A 22,767-nucleotide genomic window follows, 5' to 3' on the forward strand; every position below is an offset into this window, starting at 1 on the left:
AGAGAGAGAGAGAGAGAGAGAGCGTGCACAAGCAGGGGGAGTGGCAGGCAGTAGAAGCAGGTTCCTTGTCGTGGGACTGGATCCCATGACCCTGGGATCATGACCTGAGCACCGGAAGACAAGACACCTAACGACTAAGCCACCCAGGTGCCCCATATACATACTTTTTAAAAGGTATTGGGGGCAAGGTCAAGAGTTGCTCAAGAATGAGACTTAATTTGTCAGGAATATTTGATAAAAAACAAATGTTTTTATAAGCAAGAGGTTATGAGCAAGAGGAAGAACTAGGGACCAAGTAAAGAAACACAATAAAAAAAAAAAAAAGAAACACAATAAAAAAGCAAGGTCCTACAGCTCAGATTGGAACATAAACAAAAGTGCCTCCATAAAGAAACCCCAGGCTGTTCTAGGTCCTTCCTTATGTAAAATGGGAAGGGCACCCATGGCGTGGAGGACACACTGGGAGGGGAAAGAAATACTGAAAATGGGGAGGGGAATAAGAAACACCTGAACAGGGTAGATGGACTCTGGTGCTGTCCTTCTGGCCCAGCCAGGGACAGAAACCTGCCTGTTGCCCTCTTTTACCTAACCGTTTGACTGACCTACTCAGGACAAAGCCTATTCTACTCAGAGAAGGTTCTGCAGGCAGCAGGTTGATGTTTGGAAGGAAGGGAAAAACCATGGGGAGAATAGAGCTTTAGCAGAAGCTAAAGGGTGCCTTAGACAAAAAGATTTCATTTTCCTTCTGCAAACGTTGAAGGAGAGAATGTACATGAGCAAAAAATACTAACACTTTCATCTTTGCAGAAATGAACATACATTTCTGAGCGTAGGTGAAACTTGGGAAGACATTTCTTTGGGCTCCATGTCAGTGCCGCCTGGAACAAGGAGAAGGAAGACTCTGCCCAGTGTGAAATGAACGGAGATGCTCAGTGCCTACCAATACCGGGTCATGAGAGCAATGGAAACTTGGTGCCAAAGACCACGCTGTTAGAAAGACTCTATAGCCTCTACTAAGCTCCAGTGCTACGTGCTGGCCCAGCTCTTATTCTCCATCTCAAGTTAACTAGAGCTTGAGTCTGCTGCCCCACGAACAAATAAAATCACAGGGTCAAAAGAACATCTATTAGTCCAGGGGTGTGTGTGTATATTTTTAAAGATTTTATCTAATTATTTGAGGGTAGGGGGAGACAGCACAAGCAGAGAGGAGGGGGAGAGGGAGAAGCAGGGAGCCCATCTTGGGGCTCCATCCCAGGACCCTGATATCACGACCTGAGCCAATGGCAGGCACTTACCCAACTGAGCCACCCAGACACCCCTTGACTATATATTTTTGAAAAAGCTAGATAGAGCAGACACTGCCATTTCAATTTTACATTTATTTTTAAAAATATTTTTAAGCCACGTGGCTTAGTATTCAAACAGCTGGGGTCAGCATGACTGATAATACCTTCTGATTCTTAAGGGTATCTTTCACCTTGTCAGGAAGTATTGATCATCTTTCTAAAAAATCTATTTGAGTTTTTAAGCATAGCAGGATCACAGTGTTATTCCTGAAGATCAAACAAAACTACCAGCATATTCTTGAGGGATAGCTAATGCTATCTTCACTAGCAGTTAAGCTTCAAAAATATTGAGGGTGGGGGCGCCTGAGTGGCTCAGTGGGTTAAGCCTCTGCCTTTGGCTCAGGTCATGATCTCAGGGTCCTGGGATGGAGCCCCGCATCGCATAGGGATCTCTGCTCAGCAGGGAGCCAGCTTCCTCCTCTCTCTCTGCCTGCCTCTCTGCCTACTTGTGATCTCTGTCAAAGAAATAAATAAAATCTTCTAAAAATATATATATATATTGAGGGTGTGTAATGACATGAACTACAGCATATTATCATGCTGAAATGCCCACAATCCAGCCGTTTATAAAGTATGTTGGGACCAAAATAAAATAAATTCCAGAAGTTAGAAATAATTTGGGATCATGCTTTACTCTTCAAGATTTTTAGTATATTCTGTTCGGACTACAGAAAAGTAGTCCAAAGTATTCTACATAATGAAAACTAGTTTTTTTGTAATGAATATAAATGTAACATAAACACACATAGTACTTATAAAATCTTTTCCTGACTATGTTGATGTACAAGATTTTATTTGGTGGTTATGTTTTGGCTAGTAAAATGAGTAACACCTGTCTTAAAAGTAATTATAAACAATTTGGCAACAATTCCATAAGATAATTAAACTGTTTTTTCCCAGATGTTAAAGTAGCTCATGAAGCATGAAATGAGTATTTAAGCCAATGGCTTCTCATCTGTGCTCCTCCGGGCCACCTCCACCCATGCCCCCGGGAAGATCACTCAAGGAAAGCCCCTGTACTGAAATAGGGATCAAGAACTGCGAATTTCCTCCCACCCCCCACTCCAACCTAATAGGAGAATTAACGCTAAACAAATCTAGATATTCCTAATGGGATAATGCAAGAGGATGAACTCAAGCCAAAAATAGGGTCTAACACAGGCTCTTCAAACAAGTAGGTGCTTAGCAAATATTTGTCGAATGAGTGAGTGCACGGACGAATTATTAGCAATGGAGTAAATTACACCCCACGTTACATCATGGAAAAACAAAATGTTCAGTAATATTTACAGCATTTTCATAGTATATATTCTCTAATGCACTCCCTGGAACAATCCCAAGAGTTACCAGGACAAATATTACTGTTCCACTTTATAGATGAGAAAATGAAGCTAGACACATCACAAAGGTAGTAAAGACAGAGAAGAATAAAACTCAGGTCTCCCACTCTTATACACAGCCTTCCCTTTTTTTTTTTTTTTTTTTTTTTTTTTAAATTTTAAGTGACCTCTACACCCAACATGGGGCTTGAACTCATGACCCCAAGATCAAGATCAAGACTTGTATGTTTTACTGACTGGGCCAGTCAGGACTCTCCCCCATTTGCCTTTTTAAAGATTTATTATTTTAGAGAGAGTGAGAGAGAGACAGAAAGAGCCAGGTGGGGGTAAGGGGCAGAGGGAAAGGGACAAACAAACTTAAGGAGACTCCCTGCTCAGCGAGAACTCCTAGGCAAAGCTTGATCTCAGGACCCTGAGATCACAATCTGAGTCAAAACCATGCATCAGCAGCTCAACGGACTGAGCACCAGGCCAGGTGCCCTAGCGCCCCTGCTTTTTTCTAATTAGACTTTAGCATACCAGGTTCTAATTAGACTTTAGAATACCAGGTTCCTGATTACCTCTGGGCTCATATGGCTCGTGCTTTCTCTCTAAAACCCTTAGGAACTCCATCCGCTAGCACATGGCATTTTAACTGTTTAACTGTCCCTCTCTAAATGTTAGTTCTCCGAGGGCAGGGGCAACATCTGTCCTGTTTGCTGTGCACCCCATACCCCAGCACAGCGCCTAGCACTCAGGACATCCCTCTTACATTATAAGAAAGCCCACTAGAATACGAAGAGTACAAAGGAGTATTCCATTCCATTCTTCTCACTGACACATTAAGGTATGGTGTATGAATTACATAATTTGAAACAATTCAGCTGTGATTCTTTCACTCCCTCCCACGTCTTCTGGCTTCCCTTTTGTTTAATGATTTTCTTTAGTAGCTGACAAAACCAGCTCACCGCTTCTAGTCAGCAAACTCTAACAGTGCAGGGGAAAATAATCCCGGTGTTTCATCAACAGATGCTCTAAGCTACCTCCCTAAACTCATTCAGGATTGTTTTCCAGCACAGTATCAGAGTTAGCACAGTAACTCATTCACAGTGGGCATATAATTCAGTTTTCAGGCGTGGGAGGTATCAAATCTCTCAACTTTGGAAAGCCATGGTAGTTAAAAGACATTTAAGATGAAGAGAAATTGTCATACAATTAAAAAGGCAGGGGTTGGGGCACCGGGGTGGCTCAGTGGGTTAAGCCTCTGCCTTCTGCTCAGGTCATGATCTCAGGGTCCTAGGATTAAGCCCCTCATCGGGCTCCCTCCTGAGCAGGGAGCCTGCTTCCCCCGCTCTCTCTGCCTGCCTCTCTGCCTACTTGTGATCTCTCTCTCTCTCTCTCTCTGTAAAATAAATAAATAAAATCTTATAAATAAATAAATAAAGGTGGGGGCATCAGAGGCCCAGGTGTCTCGGGTCCTGCCCAAAAGCTTTTGGAGCCCCCATTTCTTCAGGAGGGGGGATAATTATATGTCGCGGTAATTTGGCTCTTAAGGGGTGGGAACCATGGGAAGAGCTTGGACTTGTAGCTCTCCCCCACTTCTGTAGTGTAAATGCTCCCCTCAAGGCTGATGTCCGGCTTGCTAACAGGAAATCAGGGAGCCCAGAGTTAGGAGGTGGTGTCTGTAGATATTCTCTGCTGTGGGAGCATAAGGAGCTGGAAGGGTGTCGTTCCTACCAAAGGTTTTAAGTAAGATTTTTAGTAAGACTCCACACAGAAATGGACTGCACAAAGCCTGTCTCGGAGAACGCTTAGTCCTTCCTTCTCTTCTGCTCCCCATCCTTCCCTCCTGAACCACACTGAAGCTCATGATTTAAAGTTAACTTCCTTATACGTCTCACTCCCAAATGGATCTCTAGCCCTGGTTTCTTTGCTGAGCTCCAAACCTACACTCTAAAGGGCCTAGGGTACACTTCAGCCTGGTTGATCAAAACTGAAATCTGCCTCCTTTCCTGACTATCCTTAACTGGGTTGATGAGGATAATAGTAACAACAACAGCCAACGTTTATTGAGTCCTTACTATACACCTGAACTCTGTGAATACATTTTACATATGTTATTTTAATCCTTTCCAGATCAAGTACACCTTAATACCATCCCTATTTTATAGATAAAGGAACTGAGGCACAGAAGGTTACATAATTTCCCCTAAATCATATAGCTAATAAATAGCAGGCTGGGATTTAAATGAGGGAGTCTTTTCAGTTCTTGACTGTTCTTCAAGACTTAGGTTAACTCTTACTTCTATACGACAGCTACAAATAAAATGTCAATTAGTATTACCTCCCTTTGCCTCTCTAAAGTAGACGGTGTGTCATTCAGTACCAGTCGTTATTCGAAGCCCCTGGGAGGTGGGTGGTTCTCCTACTCATTTTATGGAGAGCACTGAGGCACTGAGAGAAGAAACTTAGGCAGGACCGCACAGATGAGGAAGTGGCAGTGCTGGGGCTGGGACCCAGGGCAGACGGCTTCAGAGTGCACAGCCTTAACTGCCACTCACTCTACTGGCTCACGTCCCTACAGCACACAAGTCACACACCAAGAATTCAGTCTGGTCCCAGAGCCCTGCCCTCTCCGTCCTGAGCATGCATTTATTTGTTTGCTTATTCATTTATTTATTTATTTTTAAGATTTTATTTACTTGAGAGAGAGAGAGAATGAGAGAGCACAGTGGGTGGGTGAAAAGGTCAGAGGGAGAAGCAGACTCCCAGGGAGTCTGCTGCAGGACTCCATCCTGGCACTCCAGGATCATGACCCAGGATCATGACAGAGCCGAAGGCAGTCACTTAAGGAAGGATCTGAGCCCCCAGGCGCCCCTTCCTAAGCCTTTATAAATTGGCCATTTCCTCTCCACTGCACTGAAATACTCTGAACCCTAGCACTTGAATTAGCTCAAGTGGACTACTGCTTCCTAGGGGAGACTTTACATGACCTAGAATGCCTCCAGGCTCTCTGGAAATAAACAACTTAGTAAGCCACCACGCTACATCACCCAGTTCAGGGCCTCCCCAGAGACCCGGCTATGGGTCTCAAACTCCAGTGAGCATAAGCATCACTGCGGCTTACAGAAACCATCTCCCTGGCCCTCCCCAGAGACGGAGACCAAAGTTCAAGCTCCTTATCAAGGAAAACACAACCTTCTCTCTGCTTCTATTTCATTTAAGGTTCCAAGAGGACGGCATCATTTACGGTCTTGAACCAGCTCCGTTTCTCACCTTCCTGCCTTTGCCCCTCTCTCCCTTCATCTGAAGCACCCTTTCTTCCCTTACATCTGACAGTCCCTTTCAGAGCCAGCTTAGGCTTAGAGGCTATCTCTGGGAACCTTCCGGGACTCCTTGCCACTCCAGTGTCTGTGTCTTGATTGAAGCCGAAGGTACATTTTTGTACACCTCTGTCTCTTTTGGATGGTCACTTCCTCTAAGTCACAGTCAGAATCTCATCCCTCTCTGTACCGCGACCCAGCCAAGTATCCGGCACATTTGAAGTGCTCAACAGCAGAATTCCATCTAACTTGGGGGCTGGATAATTGGTGAGGAGGGTGAAAATGGGAGTCAGATTTAGCCCTGAAAAATCCCTTCCATCACCCAGAAAGTGGGGATTCACTCTCATGAGCACAGAGAATCAGCACATTATTTATGGTTGTTGAATGAAAACTATACATCCTGGGGCGCCTGGGTGGCTCAGTGGGGTTAAAGCCTCTGCCTTCGGCTCAGGTCATGATCTCAGGATCCTGGTATCCAGCCCCGCATCAGGTTCTCTGCTCAGCAGGGAGCCTGCTTCCTCCTCTCTCTCTCTCTCTCTGCCTGCCTCTCTGCCTACTTGTCATCTCTGTCTGTCAAATAAATAAATAAACTCTTTAAAAAAATAAAAAAAAAATTTTTAAAAGAAAAACAACAAAACAAAACTATACATTCTGAAGCACAAATTGAAGGCCTTGAGTATGTGTGAGACCCGTTGAGGGAACAGTAGAACCGTGGTTATCCTGCCAGGTGTACAGCTGAATTTCAGTGAATTTTGGGTTACATGTGGCAGGCTTCAACACAAGCACAGAGGGACTGGTCAAACTGTGCGGGTTTTTTTGTTTTTGTTTTTTAAATAACATTTTAAAGATGTATTTTATCTTTTTTTTTTTTTGAAGATTTATATCTTTGAGAAAGAGAGAGACCGTGATTGGGGGGGAAGAGCAGAGGGAGAGAGGCAGACTCCCAGCTTAGTGTGGAACCCAAAGCAGGGCTCCATCCCTTGACCCACAGATCTTGATCTAGCCAGAGTCCTAGGCTGTATGCTTAACCGATCGAGCCAACCCAGGCGCCCCCCAAACTGTGCATGTTCTATTGTTATGCACCTAAAAGCTGACTTGTACAGAGAAACTTAAAGTTCGAAAACAAAATTATAGGGATGCCTGGGAGGCTCAGTCAGTTAAGTGTCTGCCTTTGGCTCGGGTCATGATCCTTGCTCAATGAAGACTCTGTTTGTCTCTGCCAGCCACTCCCCTTGCTTGTGCATACTCTCTCTCTGGCAAATAAATGAATAAAATCTTTTTTAAAAAAAAATAATAAAGTTATAATTGTAAAAAAAAAAAAGCTGAAAGTCTTCTAATTATTAATATAAACTCAACCTGCTGTAGCCTACAGTACAGACATCAAGAAGACAAGCTCTTAGAAGGCCAGCACTGTTTGCCTGACATTGCGCAGCACAGTTCCAGACATGGGGATACATGTGAATGACTAGCCTTGGGGTTAGCGCCAGGTTGTCTGGTCTGTGTGTTCTTGGACAACACTGAGGCCTGACAGTGGTGAGAGGGAAGTTAAATCACACGGAAGGTCACAACTGGATCCTATTCAAACGAATAAAGTACTTGTGCCAAGTATTCTTTGGGGTATTGCTGGACATCATCTTTGACCTCAAGCAATTTGTAATCTTATTGGGAAATGAGGCCCATGCATGAAGAGTAATCATCACAGCAGACTCCAAAGGAGAAGGTGAAACTTGGGGAAAAGATAACATTGGGGAAAGAATTCAGAGATCAGGTGCCTGGTATGGAAGCCTAGAGGGTGTTCAGGGAGCAGTGGGTGCTGACACTAACTTGTCCAGCCTTATCTCCAGCCAGTGCCTTCCCCACATCCCATGGCGCCGACCTTTGCTCCCCTGCATCTTCTCACAGGGTGTGTTGCCCGGAAACCTCGCTCAAGTTCACTCCTCTTCACCAAGCCTTTCCTCCTTGCACTGGTCCTTCGACCTGGAGTGCTACTTCCACCTGTCAACCTGGATAACTCCTCCTCTTTGCTCGTGTCCTTCTATACATTCTTTCTCCTTTTCCTAGCTTTCCACCCCTTAACCCATGGTAAAAGGGTAGAGGCCACTTTTAGGCAACAGGCTTGAGCGGTGGGAGGCAGAAAGGGCCCCAGTGAGCACCTGTTGAATACAGACACGCCCCTCAGATGACCCACTTCAAAATAGCCTCAAAACACCCGGAGGCCCTAACTGACCAATGGGCTACTTACAACTCAGCCTGGCTCCCCAAAAAAGGAAGAGTTCGTACATCCCTGTACCTCCTCAGCTTTCCTCTTTAAAAACGAATCCCACCCACTGCCTCAGTCTCAGTCCCGCCCACTACTCCAAAAACTTCCATCTCCCTTGTTCTGTCTCAGGTGAATTCTCTCACCTCCTGCTTCTGATGGAGAGACTGGTGCGACACCACATTTAGTCAAGCAGTCATGCATCTATGACCCAGACTGTAAGCTCCTTGAGGGAGATCTCGTTTCTTCCATCTCTAGATTCTCATCACCTGGCATAGTGCGCAGAGGGCACCGGGTGCTCTAGAAACGCTTCTTGAGCCAAATTATTGCACCGTGAGTGGTTTCTTTTGGCTAGCTCTGGAGTAAAACATAAAGTTAAGGAGAAACAGGCTTGAAAGACCTGCTTTCCTTTCTGCCCTTACGTCTGGGCTGAACCCTCAAAATTCATGTTCCAATCTCCAGTACCTCAGAATGTAAATGCATTTGGAGAGAAGGTCTTAAAAGAAGTGATTAAGTTAAAATAAGGCCATTAGGGTGAGGCCCTAATCTCTCATCAGAAGAGAGAAAAACACCAGGGGTTCTGCATATACAGAGGGACAACCCTGTAAGGACAAAGCCCCAAGAAGACCACCACCTTGAAGACCAGGAGAAAGGCCTCATAGGAAACCAACTCTGGCACCACCTTGATTTTGGACTTCCAGTCTCCAGAATTGTGAGAAAATAAATTTCCTTTGTTTAAGCCACCTAGTCTATGTTATTTTGTCAGGACAGCCCTGGCAAATTAAGACAGCATCTTTACTTCACGAATAAGCTCAGACACAGTGCCGTATGCCAGGCACTCTTCTAAGTTCTTGACGGATGTTTAAACATTTAAACACCTTCCCACCTATGCCAGTGAATCACCAGTGAATCTGCAATGGGCAGGAGGGAAAAGCATACACCCCCTTCTCTGGTGGGAGCTGAGGATTCAAAATCAATATGGTGGAGGGAAACACCGGAAGAGGTACGTCAGGTGAGAATCACAGGTGGTGATGATGGAGATTCAAATTAACAGCAATAGGAAAAAAACAGCTACCAGTAACCGAGCACTGGGTTCTGAAAAGGTAAACTACTTGCCCAGCTGTTAAGGAGAATTAGAATTCAGACCCAGATCTTTGTCCTCTTCCACTTGGCATACTGCCTGGAGAAATAGGCTGGGATCACTTGGCTGGGGGAGGAGGTTGGGGGAAAGGGTTAAGCAGGAGACCCACTGAGCTTGTTCTCAATGCAGTAGATCAGTGGGGGAGCAGGAAGGTTAAAAAAAAAAATTAGAAGAAAAGGAAGTAGGGAAAATCTAAGGACCTTCATTGCCTGTGCAAACCAATAGTTCTCATTTATTTAACTCTGACAGCATACCAGGAGGCATTAAGCTTGAAACTCACAAGGGCTCTGAGGGAACAGAAGGCTGGCTGAGGACAAAGCAAAAGGCTGACACCTTGCAACCTTCCCCCACTCCCACTCCTGGGTAGGGCATGTGACATTCTTTAGGAATCTCCCAACTATCTTAATAGCTTGCTAAAAAGGGCAAAAAGACCTTGGCAAGGGCAAGGCCTCTGGTATCTGGTATTTTGTAGGTCCTCTTTAGCATATGAACGTTCTACTGAAACCTTCCTTTTCCTTCCCCCACCCCCATGGTACATAACCTGCCACCCCTCACAACCCGGGGGCAGCAGCTCTTTCTGCCCACGGGTCCTGCCCCCATGCTTTAATAAACCACCATTTTGCACCAAAGATATCTCAAGAATTCTTTCTTGGTCATCGGCTCCAGACCTCACCCCACCGAACCTCACCTATATTCTAGAACTTCATCAGCTCCGCCAGGCAGGTATTTCTTCTATTCTCATTTTATGGACATGGAAACTGGAGCTCAGAGAAGCTGAGAGACTGCCTGAAGTTCAAGTTAAGTGGCAGAACCGGAGCAGCAGACCTGGGAGGCTCCTACTCCTGCACCTGCCCAGGTCCTCGCCCAGTTCCTCCATCCCTCTTCAGCAGGTAGATCTACAACTTCTGCACACATGTGGCACATATGGCCAGTGAAGGGAGGAGGGCCTCTGGGCTGTGAGTGGACAACTTATATGTCCCATCGTGGCCTTTACAAGATACAGTATTAACACATGAGCAGCAGCTGACCAAGGAGGTTCCAAGGAGCCTTTGTTTCCCAGGATGTGCCATGGAAAAAGTTCTCTGCTTAGGAAAGCTTTGTGGAAGTGCTGCCTGTTATCCCTTCTCCTGCCTTGGAGATTTATAGGGCACACTGGCAGATTCTAAAGGTTCCGGGGTTAAAACACCACCACCAACAACAAAAACTTTCCTTAACTGAAGCTAAGGTCTCCCAATCTATTTGAACCCCACGCTTCATACAGTGCCCTTTCGGAGATTCTGCAACACAGGACTTAAGAGGCAGAAAGATAAGCAGGATATGAAGAATGACAAAGTTCATTCTTTTTTACCTTTTAGTTTGCTTTCTACTGAGAGAATAAACAGTTAAAATCGGAGGCAATAATGCAGACAAGGGAATTTGAGATTTGCATTCTCCAATCTATTGGCTCATCGCCTGGTTTCCGCCCCAGCCCCATTCCATTCTCCATATTTTCCACCCACCCTCCCCTCTTTGGGGCTGCTTTCCAGCTACACACACCTGGAAGTGACCATGACTTGCGATGCTCCGTGTCCCCCATCCCCAGCCCTATTGTACAGAAGCGGTGACAGGGAGGCATTAGGCCCTCCGCCCACAGTGCAGCCGGAGCTGGGACTCAGAGAAACAAAGGAATGATCTCAAGTAACAATCGCTCTGCCTTTAGCTACTGCTTAAAGACATTCCTTTGGCGGGAGTGGGGGGTCAGGGGGCGGTGAGTTGGTCAACACGTCCTTCAAAATTTCGGGTCGAGTGCTGTGATTTTTTTCTATTTTCTCTTTTTGCTTATTTTCAGTTTCTAATTTTCTACAATGAATATGCAGCACTAGCGTTACAAAGGAGGAGGTGGGGAAGGAGCAGCGAGGAAAGGGGGAGAGAGGATAGCATAAGGAGAAGAGGGGGAAGGGAAGGCGGAGAAAGAAGGGAAAAGAGGGAGAGAGGGATGGGAACCAGAGAGGGGGACAGAGAGGGGGAAATTGAGAGATGGGGGGGCGCAGGGTGGAGAGGACTTGTGGGGAAGGAGGAGGACAGAGGGGAGAGAGGCTGACGGGCGAAGAGGAAGGGAGGTAAGAGAAGGAAGAAGATGAGGAGGGAGAGAGGAAAGAGGGAGGAGGAGGGAGGAAAGGGGGGAAATAAATCCTAAAGTCTCCGGAGAAGATTGCCTAAACTCACCTAATACCCAGTGTCCCGCAGCGCCTACAGGTCCAAGTCCCCACCCGCAAGGTTCCCATTTCCCACAGCCCTTTCCCTGGCGCCCCTTAACCCGAGCAGCGCTCAGACGACGGGGTGCGGCGGCGCCTTCTCCTTACCCACTCGGAAGATCAGATCGTCTTCGATGGGATTCTCTTTTCGCTTCCCAGTGCTGTACATGCTGGCGGGTCTCTTCACCGCCTTCTGCTTTACATGGCCGCTCCCCGGGGATTTCACGCGCCTCTTCACGCCCTCGGTGGTGGGAGACACGTCGGCCGACCGGATCACTTTCAGCTTGAACGGGCTGCCTCGGATGTGCTGGTCATAGAGCCGCAGCGACAGGGTGAAGTCCCCTTCCTTCTGGACGGTGTACAAAAACTCGTAGGTGCCGTTCTTGTTGTCGAGGATCTCCCCGTCCGCCACGCTGCCGTCGGGCGTGCTCAGCTCGGCGGTGATGTAGGCGTTGCCCGTCTTGCACAGCTCGCCGTCTTTGTCCTTGGTCGTTATGGTGACGGACATGGGCTGCCCGATGATGGTCTGCCGCAAACCCTCGCCCGTGGCCACCGTCTCGGAGGCGACGGCGTTGGTGGTTAAAATCGTCCCGAGGTTGTGGATGGACTTCTTGAGCCCCTCGGTCTCCACGATAAAATCCAGCTGATCGTTTTCACGCGGGTGCAGCGGGAAGTCCTGGTCGGCCAGTTCGTTCAGCTTCTCGCTCATCTGCTTCTTCACGAGCAGCACCTCCGTCTCCGTGCCATGGTTGAGGGCCTGCGCCGTGAAGTTGCTGCAGCTCTTTATACTCTCCTGCCCCTCGAGCAGAGTGTCCAGCTGCGACTGAAGGACCTGCGGGGGTGGGGGTAGGGGGTTGGGGGGAAGCGAGGTCGGGTGAGCGCTCGCCGGGGCTCGCGAGCTCAGCCCAGCGAACGCTGCGCGCCGGCGCGCGGGGGCACGGCCCTCCGCGGGCCGCCACCGGGCCCAGCACCTGCCCACGCCGCTGGCTCTCCCAGGGGGAGGGGGAGGTACTTAATCCCGCCCAGCGAACCCGCTTCTAAAGCCTGATTCTGAATTGCGTTCCCGGTACCACCTCTTTCCCTTCCTCCTCGCCTTGAGTCTCCCACACACATATTTCTTGGGTCATGTGTTTTTGATGGGGCGAGCGGAAACGTCACCACTAGGAGCCGGGAAAACAAATTGCTATGCCCGGCATCCGAAATATTCATTATTCAGTATCTCTCCCTAAAGTCCCCAAATCCCCTGTTGCCACCTAAAGGAACAGAAACCAGACTAATGAAAACCCTCCACACCCTAATAGCAGAAGCTTTTGATCCCTGGTTTTGTGATTGGACATGTTAAAGGCCGCAGTCAGGGTTCTCTTGGAAGTTGACTAACAGGTTGGTGTGGATGAGAGAGCAATTAAGAGACTATTAGACATTATAATCAAGGAAGGAAAATAATCCAGCTTAAACCTAAATCCTGAAAACGTGACTTTATATTCAATCTTGTCTTGGGTCAAATTATAAATTGGACCTTATGGTTACAGAATCATAGAACTTTGCTGAAAAGAGGAAGGAAAAAATAGCTGGATGTGCCATTAAATGAAAACTACTGTTGGGGCAGGAGGGTGGCTCAGTTGTTTAAGTATCTGCCTTCAGCTGGGGTCGTGATCCTGGGATCCCAGGATCAAGCTGGCATCAGGCTCCCTGCTCAACACAGAGCCTGCTTCTCTTTCTCTCCTCCTCTCTCTGTCCCTCCCCCGGCTCTACTCATTCTCTCTCTCTCTCTAAAATAACTAAGTAAATTGTTTAAAAAAGAAAACTACTGTTTACTATGCAACAGTGACATTAAGGACCCATCTGAGTCCCCTTTGCTATTATTAGAACACAGTAAGCTAGTGCAGAGAGGTGCCCAGGATACCATGTCTCTTACTGTGTATCTATGAGAATGGCTGATATCTTACTTTATGTTTGAGGCCATAGTTGACTTCCAGTTCCATAAGCAGCACACTTTTGCGCACGTTCAGAGTCTTCTGGAGCTCATCAAAGGTAGAATGGATGTCATCCACAATGCTGGTCTTTTGGTTGGTTAACTGATGAATGATTTCTGAGATGAACTGAAGGGCAGAATCTATTTCTGGGAGCCTGGAGGACAGTCATTAAAGATCATTATTTAACATCAACCCAGAAACAGAGAAACATCTATCTAAACACTATGTTTTGTCAGAAAACATTTTCTTTGCCTTTCATCATCTTCAAAAAAAGTAATAGCGGAAGAACAGAATAAATAAGACATGACATAATTAACTGCTTTTGAGAGAAAAGACTTTGAGGGTCCACGTCTACTTCATCTAATCAATCATCTAATTTTAATAATTGATGGTACAAAGTCTTGAGGCTCTCTAAACACCATGGCTTCTCCTCATTCTGAAGCAAGCCTTCTCCAACTTGATACTATAACATTATAGGCCACATGCTTCTTTGTTGCAGGGGACTATCCTGGGTGTTGTAAGATGTTTAACAGCATCCCGTCTTCTGCCAGATGCCAACAGCACCCCCACACGCAACTGTGACACCAAACTATCTCCAGGTCATTGCCAAATGCCTCCAAGGGTCTAACAGCCCACAATCGAGAACCATTGCTCTAAATATATAGCTGTATCTTTTCACCTAATCATATGAAAAACTTATCCAGACTCTGAGTTTCCTGGCAACATTTGCAAGCTTCCAAGTTCCTTTAATTATTATAGAATAACCATACTTTTCTCACTACAACTGTTGGTGATGACAGATTTTCAGCTGGTTGTTTACTTCCTTTCTCTTGTCTTTCTCATGTATCGCACAACTTTTTTCCATGCCAAAGAGTAAGGCTGGAAGCAGGGAATCATAAGGAAAATTGAACAATCACTGGTTGGTACTATTTTGCTGGGCTCAAACAGAGACAAGCTAGTGACAGTCAACACAATGGTCCAGTATACCAGTATATGTCAGAAAGAGCAACTAAGAAAAACTCAGAGAGCCTGGTTTCAGGCATGGATTTCAGGGATCTCCAGGGAGCATTTTCCCTGAAAGTATTTTATTCATTTAGTCATTCAAAGGTACTAAAATAAAAATGCCACCACTCATAAGGAGGTTGGAATTTTACCAAGGGGCAGGGGATGACCCTTATCACTCACTAGTTTATGACTACAGATCCACCATCAAAGGAGAATTTATTTAGGTAGCGTGAACCTATTATTCCACTGAGGCCGGAGATCCAGAGGGCAAGCCTCATGCTCAGCCAGTCGGGAGTCTGGGGGACGCGTGTGCACCTTTTGTTGACGGCATCCAGCTGGACCTGGAGTGAGGCCTTGTGCTGCTCCACCACGTCCTTGAGGGGGACTGTGGGGTGTTCCGCATGCTCCCCCTCAGTGCACTCCCGACACATGGCGGTCTCGCAAGACTGGCAGTAAAAGTCCATCACCTGTGGGTTGCACAAAAACAAGGTCTGGTTCAATACCACTAATCGGGTGCTAACTATGCGCTAGGCCTTTAGTCAGCCTTCTCATGGAACACTCATGGCTTCCCCAGGATGTAGGCAGTATGTCCGATGTCACAGAAGTAAAGGAAGGGTAAACTGTCTGTGCAGGTCTCAAACAGAGGTGGGCCAAACTCCAAAGCTGCTGCTGTCCTCACAAAACCAGCTCTTCCGTGGCTATTACCTGAGAGCTGAATAGCGTGGGACTGTGATGTTCAAACTCTGTGATCTTAGGACACTTTCCCATTCTCTATAAATGCCTGAGGACTCCAAAGTGCTTTTATGTATGTGAATTGTATCTATAGATATTTATCTGAAAAACCGAAACAAAAATTATAAATATTTATTAATTTATCAAAAGCAATAATAAGCCCACTAAATAAACAATAAACAAACATAAACAATACAATTCATGAAAGATAGCTCTATTTGGCAAAACAAAAAAATGTTGTGAGGAGAGTGGTATTGTTTCCTACTTATTAAATTTCCTTCAGTGTCTGGCTTAATAGAAGACAACTGGATTCTCCTATCTGCTTCTGCATTCAATCTGTTGTGACAGCACAGATCATATTGTCTCTGGAAAATTGCACTGTACACTCCTGAGAGAATGAGAGTGAAAAAGGCGTATAATGCCTTAGTATTATTGTAAATACAGTTTTGATCTGTGGACTGCCCTCCCCACAAAGGGTCTTGGGTCCCAAAGGGTTCCTGAACCATACTGTGAGAACTGATACTCTTTCTATAAGAGATAAGCTGTAGGGAGCAATTTGTACTCTGGCTCTACCACTTAGGTAACTTCACTGTGTCTCAAGTTTTCCTCTGTCAAATAAAGACAATAATAGTAACCTACTTCCTAGGCTTTGAGAATTCAGTAGGTTAATATGCACGAAGAAGTAGATGATGCTTGGTGCTGACACGATGAAGCAGCAGCAATGACGATATGATGATGATGATGATGATGATGAAGAAGATGATGATGGTATCATCCACTTCCATGAAAATAAAGCCACTTATCCTGATTATGATGAACTCTCAGTAACAATATAACATAAAGCCTTTCAAAAGTCAGTTTCCAGGTGAAGGCATTCCCCTATTCTCTCAGCTGAAAATAACTTCTTCCAATTTTGAATTCCGGAAGTACTTCTTGGAGGGAACTTTTTCTTAAAGTATAAGACACATATAGAAAAGGGCAAAAGTCTTCCTAAAGATTGGTGGATTTTCACAAAGTGAATGTTCCCACCAAAGCACCTTTATTTATACCCCATTTTATGAACTGTTTGTAAGATATTAAGTTCCTGAACACAGGAAGTCTCTTACCCAGAGCCTAAGTAATTACTTGCACAAAGTAAGTATTCAAAAATTGCTCTTTGAATGAATTGTATGCTGTCTATAAGAGTCTCATTTTAGAGTCAAAGACACAAATAGATTGAAATTAAAAGGGTGAAAAGAATTCCATGCAAAGAGTAATCAGAGGAGAGCAGGAGTGGGGTGCCTGGGTGGTTCAGTTAAACACGGGATGCTTGATTTCAGCTCAGGTCATGAACTCAGGGTTGTGAGATGGAGTCCTGGGTTGGCGAGCTCCACCCTAGGTGTGGAGGCTGCTGAGGATTCTCTCTCTCTTCCTCTCCTTCTGCCTCTCCCTGCTTCCCCCTCCCCAAAAAAGAAACAGAGAGAAAGAGAGGCAACTGGAGTGGCTATTCTAATATCAGACAAAATAAACTTTAAGACAAAAGTTGTTACAACAGATAAAGAAGGACATTATATTATGATTAGATGATAAATTTATCAAGAAGATATGACAATTACAAGCAAATGTGTACCCAACAACAGAGCCCCAAAATATATGAGGTAAAAACAGACAGAATTGAAGGGAGAAATGAACAGTCCAACAATAGCTGGAGATTTCAATACCCCACTTTCATTAATGATCTAACACTTAGATAGAAGATCAATAAAGCAACTAGGCCTAACAGCCATCTATAGAACATTCTATTCAATAATAGAATACACATTTTTGTCAAGGACACATGGAAAGTTCTCCAGAATAGACCATATATTAGGTCACAAAAGTCTCAAATTTAAAAAGATTAAAATCACACAAGTATCTTCTCTGGCCACAATGGAATTAAATTAGAAGTCTGTAACAGAAGGAAACCTGGAAAATTAAATAACCTACTCTTGAACAATGAGTCAGAGAAGAAATCACAAGGGAAATTAGAATATACTTTGAGATGAGTAAAAATGAAAACCCAATATACCGAAACTTATGAGACAGCACTCAGAGCAAAATGCTAGTTATAAATGCCTACTTTAAAAAGAAAAAAGATCTCAAATCAATAACCTAAACTTCAATCTTAAAGAAACTAGAAAAGAAGAACAAATTAAAACCAAAGCAAGAAGAAGAAAGAAAATAATAAAGATGAAAGTGGAGATAAACAAAACAGAAAATAGAAATACAATAGAGAGAATCAATGAAACAAAAAGTTGGTTCTTTGTGAAGATCAACAACATTGACAAACAGGATACTAGGGACAGTTGTATGCCAACAAATTGAAAAATATCGATAAAATGGATAAATTCTTAGAAACACACAAACTACCAAACCTGACCCAAAGAAGAAACAGAAAACCTGAACAGACCTATAATCGGATATTGAATCAGTATTCAAAAAACTTCCAACAGGGGCACCTGGGTGGCTCAGTGGGTTAAAGCCTCTGCCTTCGGCTCAGGTCATGATCCCAGGGTCCTGGGATCAAGCCCCACATCGGGTTCCCTGCTCAGCAGGGAGCCTGCTTCCCTCTCTCTCTGCCTGCCTCTCTGCCTACTTGTGATATCTGTCAAGTAAATAAATAAATCTTAAAAAAAAAAAAAACTTCCAACAAAGAAAAGTCCAGGACCAGATGGCTTCACTGATGAATTCTACCAAACATTTAAAGAATTAACACCAAACCTTCCAAACTCTTCAAAAAATAGAAGATGAGAGAACATACCCTAACTTATTCTATTACGCCAACAACCCCCAACACCAAAGCAAAAGACATCACAAGAAAAGTTCACATCCCTTATGAATATAGAGGCAAAAATCCTTAACAAAATACCAGTAAACTGAATCAAGCTGTATATTAAAAGGATTATACAGTATGAACAAGTGGAGTTTAACCCAGGACTGCAAAAGTGGTTCACATACAAAAATTAGTATATGTAATACACCACACTAATAGAATAAAGTCGGGGGAACCCACATGGTCATCTCAATTGATGCAGAAAAAAAAATTTGACAGTATCTAATACCATTTCATGATAAAAACACTTATCAAACTAGAAATAGAATACTTCCTCAACTTGATAAGAGGTTTCTACAAAAATCCTACAACTAACATCATATTATGGTGATCCCCTAAGATAAGGAACAAGACAAGGATGACCACTCTTGCCATTTCTACTCAGCAACGTACTGAAAGTTCGAGCCAGGGCATTTAGGCAAGAAAAAGCAATAAAATGCACAGATTTTGGAAAGAAAGAAGTAAGAATTTCTCTATTCTAAGATGATAAGATCTTATATACAGAAAGTCCTAAAGAATACATCCTCCACCCAGGCCTCCCTCCCCCACAAAGCTATTAGGACTAACACATGAATTCAGCAAAGCTGTAGGATACAAGATCAACAAACAAAAATCAGTTGTATTTCTAAATACTTTGCAATGAATAATCCAAAAATAAAATCAAGAAAATAATGCCATTTATACTAGCATCAAAGGACTAGAAAATACTTAAGAATAAATTTAACCAAGAAGGTTTAAGACTTGTACACTGAAAACTACAAAACATTGTTGAAAGAATGAAAGAATACCTAAATAATGGAAATTAATGGAAAAATAACTCATGCTCATGAACTCGAAGTCTTAAAACTGTTAAGAGAGCAATATGCCCAAAACTGATCTATTGATTTAGTGAAAATCTTGTGCATCACATTGGGGAGGGATGTGCTACGGTGAGAGCTGTGAAATGTGTAAGCCTGATGATTCACTGACCTGTACCCCTGGGGCTAGTAATACATTATATGTTAATAAAAAAAAAATCTGGTGCGTCAAGGGCACTATCAAGATACGACCAAGAAAATAAAAAGAGGGGCACCTGGCTGGCTGTCAAGAGAGGATGTGACTCTCCATCTCGGGCTTGTGAGTTTGAGCACCACATTGGGTACAGAGATTGCTTAAAAATAAAAGCTTAAAAAAAAAAGAAAGAGTGAAAAGAATAGGAAAAAATATTTGCTTGCCATATATCTGATAGGATGAGGTACCCAGAACACATAAAGAATCCCTACAACTCAAGAACCCAATTCAAAAATTGGCAAAGGACTTGGAGAGACATTTCTCCAAAGAAAATATACAAATGGCCAATTTGCACAAAAGAAATATGCTCAACATTATTAATCACTATGGAAATCCAAATCAAAACCATGAAGAGATACTCCATACCGACGAGGATGGCTAGACTCAAAAAGTCAGATAATAATAAGTGTTGGTGAAAATGTGGGAAAATCAGAACTCTCCTACTTTGCTGGCAGGAATGTAAAATGGAGAAGTCACTATGAAAACAATTTGGTGCCTCCTCAAAAGCTAAGTACAGAATGATTATGTGACCCAGGACTTCCACTCCTAGGTATATACCCAAGAAAACTGAAAACATACATCCACAGGAAAACTTGTACACAAGTGTTCAAAGCATTATTCACAACAGTCCCAAAGTGGGAACAACCCTAATCTCCAACAACTGATGAAGGGACAAGTGAATTGTGGTATATCCAGATGATGAACTATTATTTATCCATAAAAAAGGCACAAAGATCTATATACTACAATGTAGATGAACTTTGGAAACATTATGCTAAGTGACAGAATCCAGATTCAAAACGGCCCTTAATTTATGACTGATTTATATCAAATGTCTATAATGGACACATCTATAGAGATAGAACACACACTGGTGCTTGCCAGGGGTTAGGAAAAAGAGAGAATGGGGAGTGACATGATGAAAAAGTTCTGGAATTAGTGATACTTGCACAACCTGTTGAATATACTAAAAACCACTGAACTGTATATTTTAATTTTTTAAAATTATTATATTTTTGTGGAGGGAGAGTAAGTGGGTGGGAGGGGGGTGGAGAGAAGAGGCAGAGGGAGAGATAGAATCTTTTTTTTTTTTTTTTAAAGATTTTATTTATTTATTTGACAGACAGAGATCACATGTAGACAGAGAGGCAGGCAGAGAGAGAGAGAGAGAGGGAAGCAGGCTCCCTGCTGAGCAGAGAGCCCGATGTGGGACTCGATCCCAGGACCCTGAGATCATGACCTGAGCCGAAGGCAGCGGCTTAACCCACTGAGCCACCCAGGCGCCCGGAGAGAGAGAATCTTAAGCAGGCTCCATGCCCACTGAAGATCCTGATGTGGGGGGGGCTCGATCTCAGGACCCTGAGATCATGACCTGAGCCAAAATCAAGAGCCGGCCTGAGTTGTATAACTTGAAATGGTTGTTTAATTTTATGTTATATGAATTTTCCCTTAAATTAAAAAAAAAAAAACGCATCTTTGAAGAGATAGCAGTGTACCTGGGTAATTATCCCCGGTTTGGCCTCCTAAGTGTTTCTTGGAAACACAGGCCCTAGAATCATTCTGAAATGTGAATGAACGACCAGTCATTCTCAAATGCTTGTGCTCAGGTTCTGATCTCTTTGACTGAGAGGTCACTGTTCGAAGTGTGAGACTCAGTGGAGCTCATCCATTGTGAGTGACATGATGCTGGTGTTCCTAGGGTGGATGGGCCAGAGGCTAGGACTAGCGTATTTTTGTTGACAGGTAGTTACCATTTGTGAAAGTGACAAGGCAAGAAGTATGCATTACTAACATAGTGGGAAGGGTGGTCAGGGCCTTGTGGCCATGCTGGGGGTTGTGGAAGTGGGGACTTGTTAGTAGTAGGGCATTTTTTTTTTAAATTTAATTTTATTTATTTATTTGACAGAGAGAGATCACAAGCAGGCAGAGAGGCAGGCAGAGAGAGAGGAAGAAGCAGGCTCCCCGCTGAGCGGAGAGCCCAACTCGGGGCTCGATTCCAGGACCCTGAGATCATGACCCGAGCCAAAGGCAGAGGCTTAACCCACTGAGCCACTCAGGCACCCCAGTGGTAGGGCATTCTTAATAAGGCTCTCTCCTTTGCACCTCTTAACATCCTCATTAGTAAGGTGCCTAAGCAAGCCATAACAGGGTTTAATGATCATTTGTGTTCCAGGGACCACGAGCATGAGCGCAAATGTCTGCTCTACGTGCAAAGAACCTCTTAAACCCCTGACCACTATTCCCATTCTTCTTTGTATTGGACAATACGGCCATGGCAGTTTAATTAGAAGACAGATAGTGTCACAGCACTTAAAGCAAATGACAGGCTTTCATCCACGTGTGCTAATCAGCACCAGGCAGTTATGAGGACAACATCCTGCTTTATTGTTAATTACCTGATTTTATTAACCTTCAGATGCTTGAATTGTTTTTAAAGATTTACCCATGGCAATTAACTGCAGCAATTTATCTGCAATACTCATGTATCTGACTTGACTATGCAATGAGGACCCCTGTTTCAAAGCAGCAGTGAACTCCTACAATCTTTGATGAAACAATAGAATGATTCAAGACACATGCTGTTAATTTCCAAGGCCTCTTGCTAGTTTATAAATTATATGATTCCAGCACAGAGAAAGCACCCAAACAATGCTTTATTTATTTTTTAAACTTTTTAGTGCTCGCTTCGGCAGCACATATATTTTTTAAACTTTTTAAAAAAGATTTTATTTATTTATTTGAGAGAGACAGAATGAGAGAGAGCGTGAGAGGGGAGAGGGTCAGAGGGAGAAGCAGACTCCCTGAGGAGCTGGGAGTCTGATGGGACTTGATCTTGGGACCCTGGGATCTTGACCTGAGCGGAAAGCTAAAGGCAGACGCTTAACCAGCTGAGCCACCCAGGCGCTGCCAAAACATGCTTTAAATAGCATCATCTACCTCAAGGAGGTTCAAACTCTAGATTTAATTTTTAGTGGATTTGATGTGATGCGTTTTTTGTAGAGGGACCAGACAAAGTTTTAACCTAAAGGATTCTTTTTTTTTTTTTTTTAAGATTTTATTTATTTATTTGAGAGAGAGAGACAGTGAGAGAGAGCATGAGCGAGGAGAGAAGGTCAGAGAGCGAAGCAGACTCCCCATGGAGCTGGGAGCCTGATGTGGGACTCGATCCCGGGACTCCAGGATCACGCCCTGAGCCGAAGGCAGTCGTCCAACCAACTGAGCCACCCAGGCGTCCCTAACCTAAAGGATTCTTTAACTTTGCTGGAATCACCATCTCTAAGAGTGATTCTGCTTAGCAGCTTGCAGGATCCAAGGGTCTCATTTGCTGAGCTGTGCTCAGGAAATACATCTTTAGAAATTCTGTTTGTACCTCAGGTGGCACAGAATATCCTTCTCCCTTCTATACTGCATATATAGGGTGCTCTTGCTCATTAAAAACAAAGGTCTATATAAACACATAGTCATACTCAATATTGGAAAAATGTCACTTGTTACCATAACATCAATTTCAGTGGCTACCCAATAATCAGTTATAG

General features: G+C 44.1%; 1 protein-coding gene across 12 annotated transcripts in view; it reads right to left on the bottom strand.

The window, feature by feature from the left end:
- Positions 1–22,767, bottom strand: part of TRIM2 (tripartite motif containing 2) — a 158,598-nt gene that overhangs the window by 22,295 nt on the left and 113,536 nt on the right. For all 12 annotated transcript variants that reach the window (XM_044224853.1, XM_044224850.1, XM_044224854.1 and 9 more), the window contains 3 exons: positions 14,914–15,065; positions 13,567–13,747; positions 11,729–12,452 (listed from right to left, as the gene is read on the bottom strand). In XM_044224853.1, coding sequence (XP_044080788.1) covers positions 11,729–12,452; positions 13,567–13,747; positions 14,914–15,065 — 1,057 coding nt within the window. The remainder of the gene's footprint in view (positions 1–11,728; positions 12,453–13,566; positions 13,748–14,913; positions 15,066–22,767) is intronic.

Source organism: Neovison vison, chromosome 11 (genome assembly GCF_020171115.1).
Source record: "Neovison vison isolate M4711 chromosome 11, ASM_NN_V1, whole genome shotgun sequence".
Taxonomy (NCBI): domain Eukaryota; kingdom Metazoa; phylum Chordata; class Mammalia; order Carnivora; family Mustelidae; genus Neogale; species Neogale vison.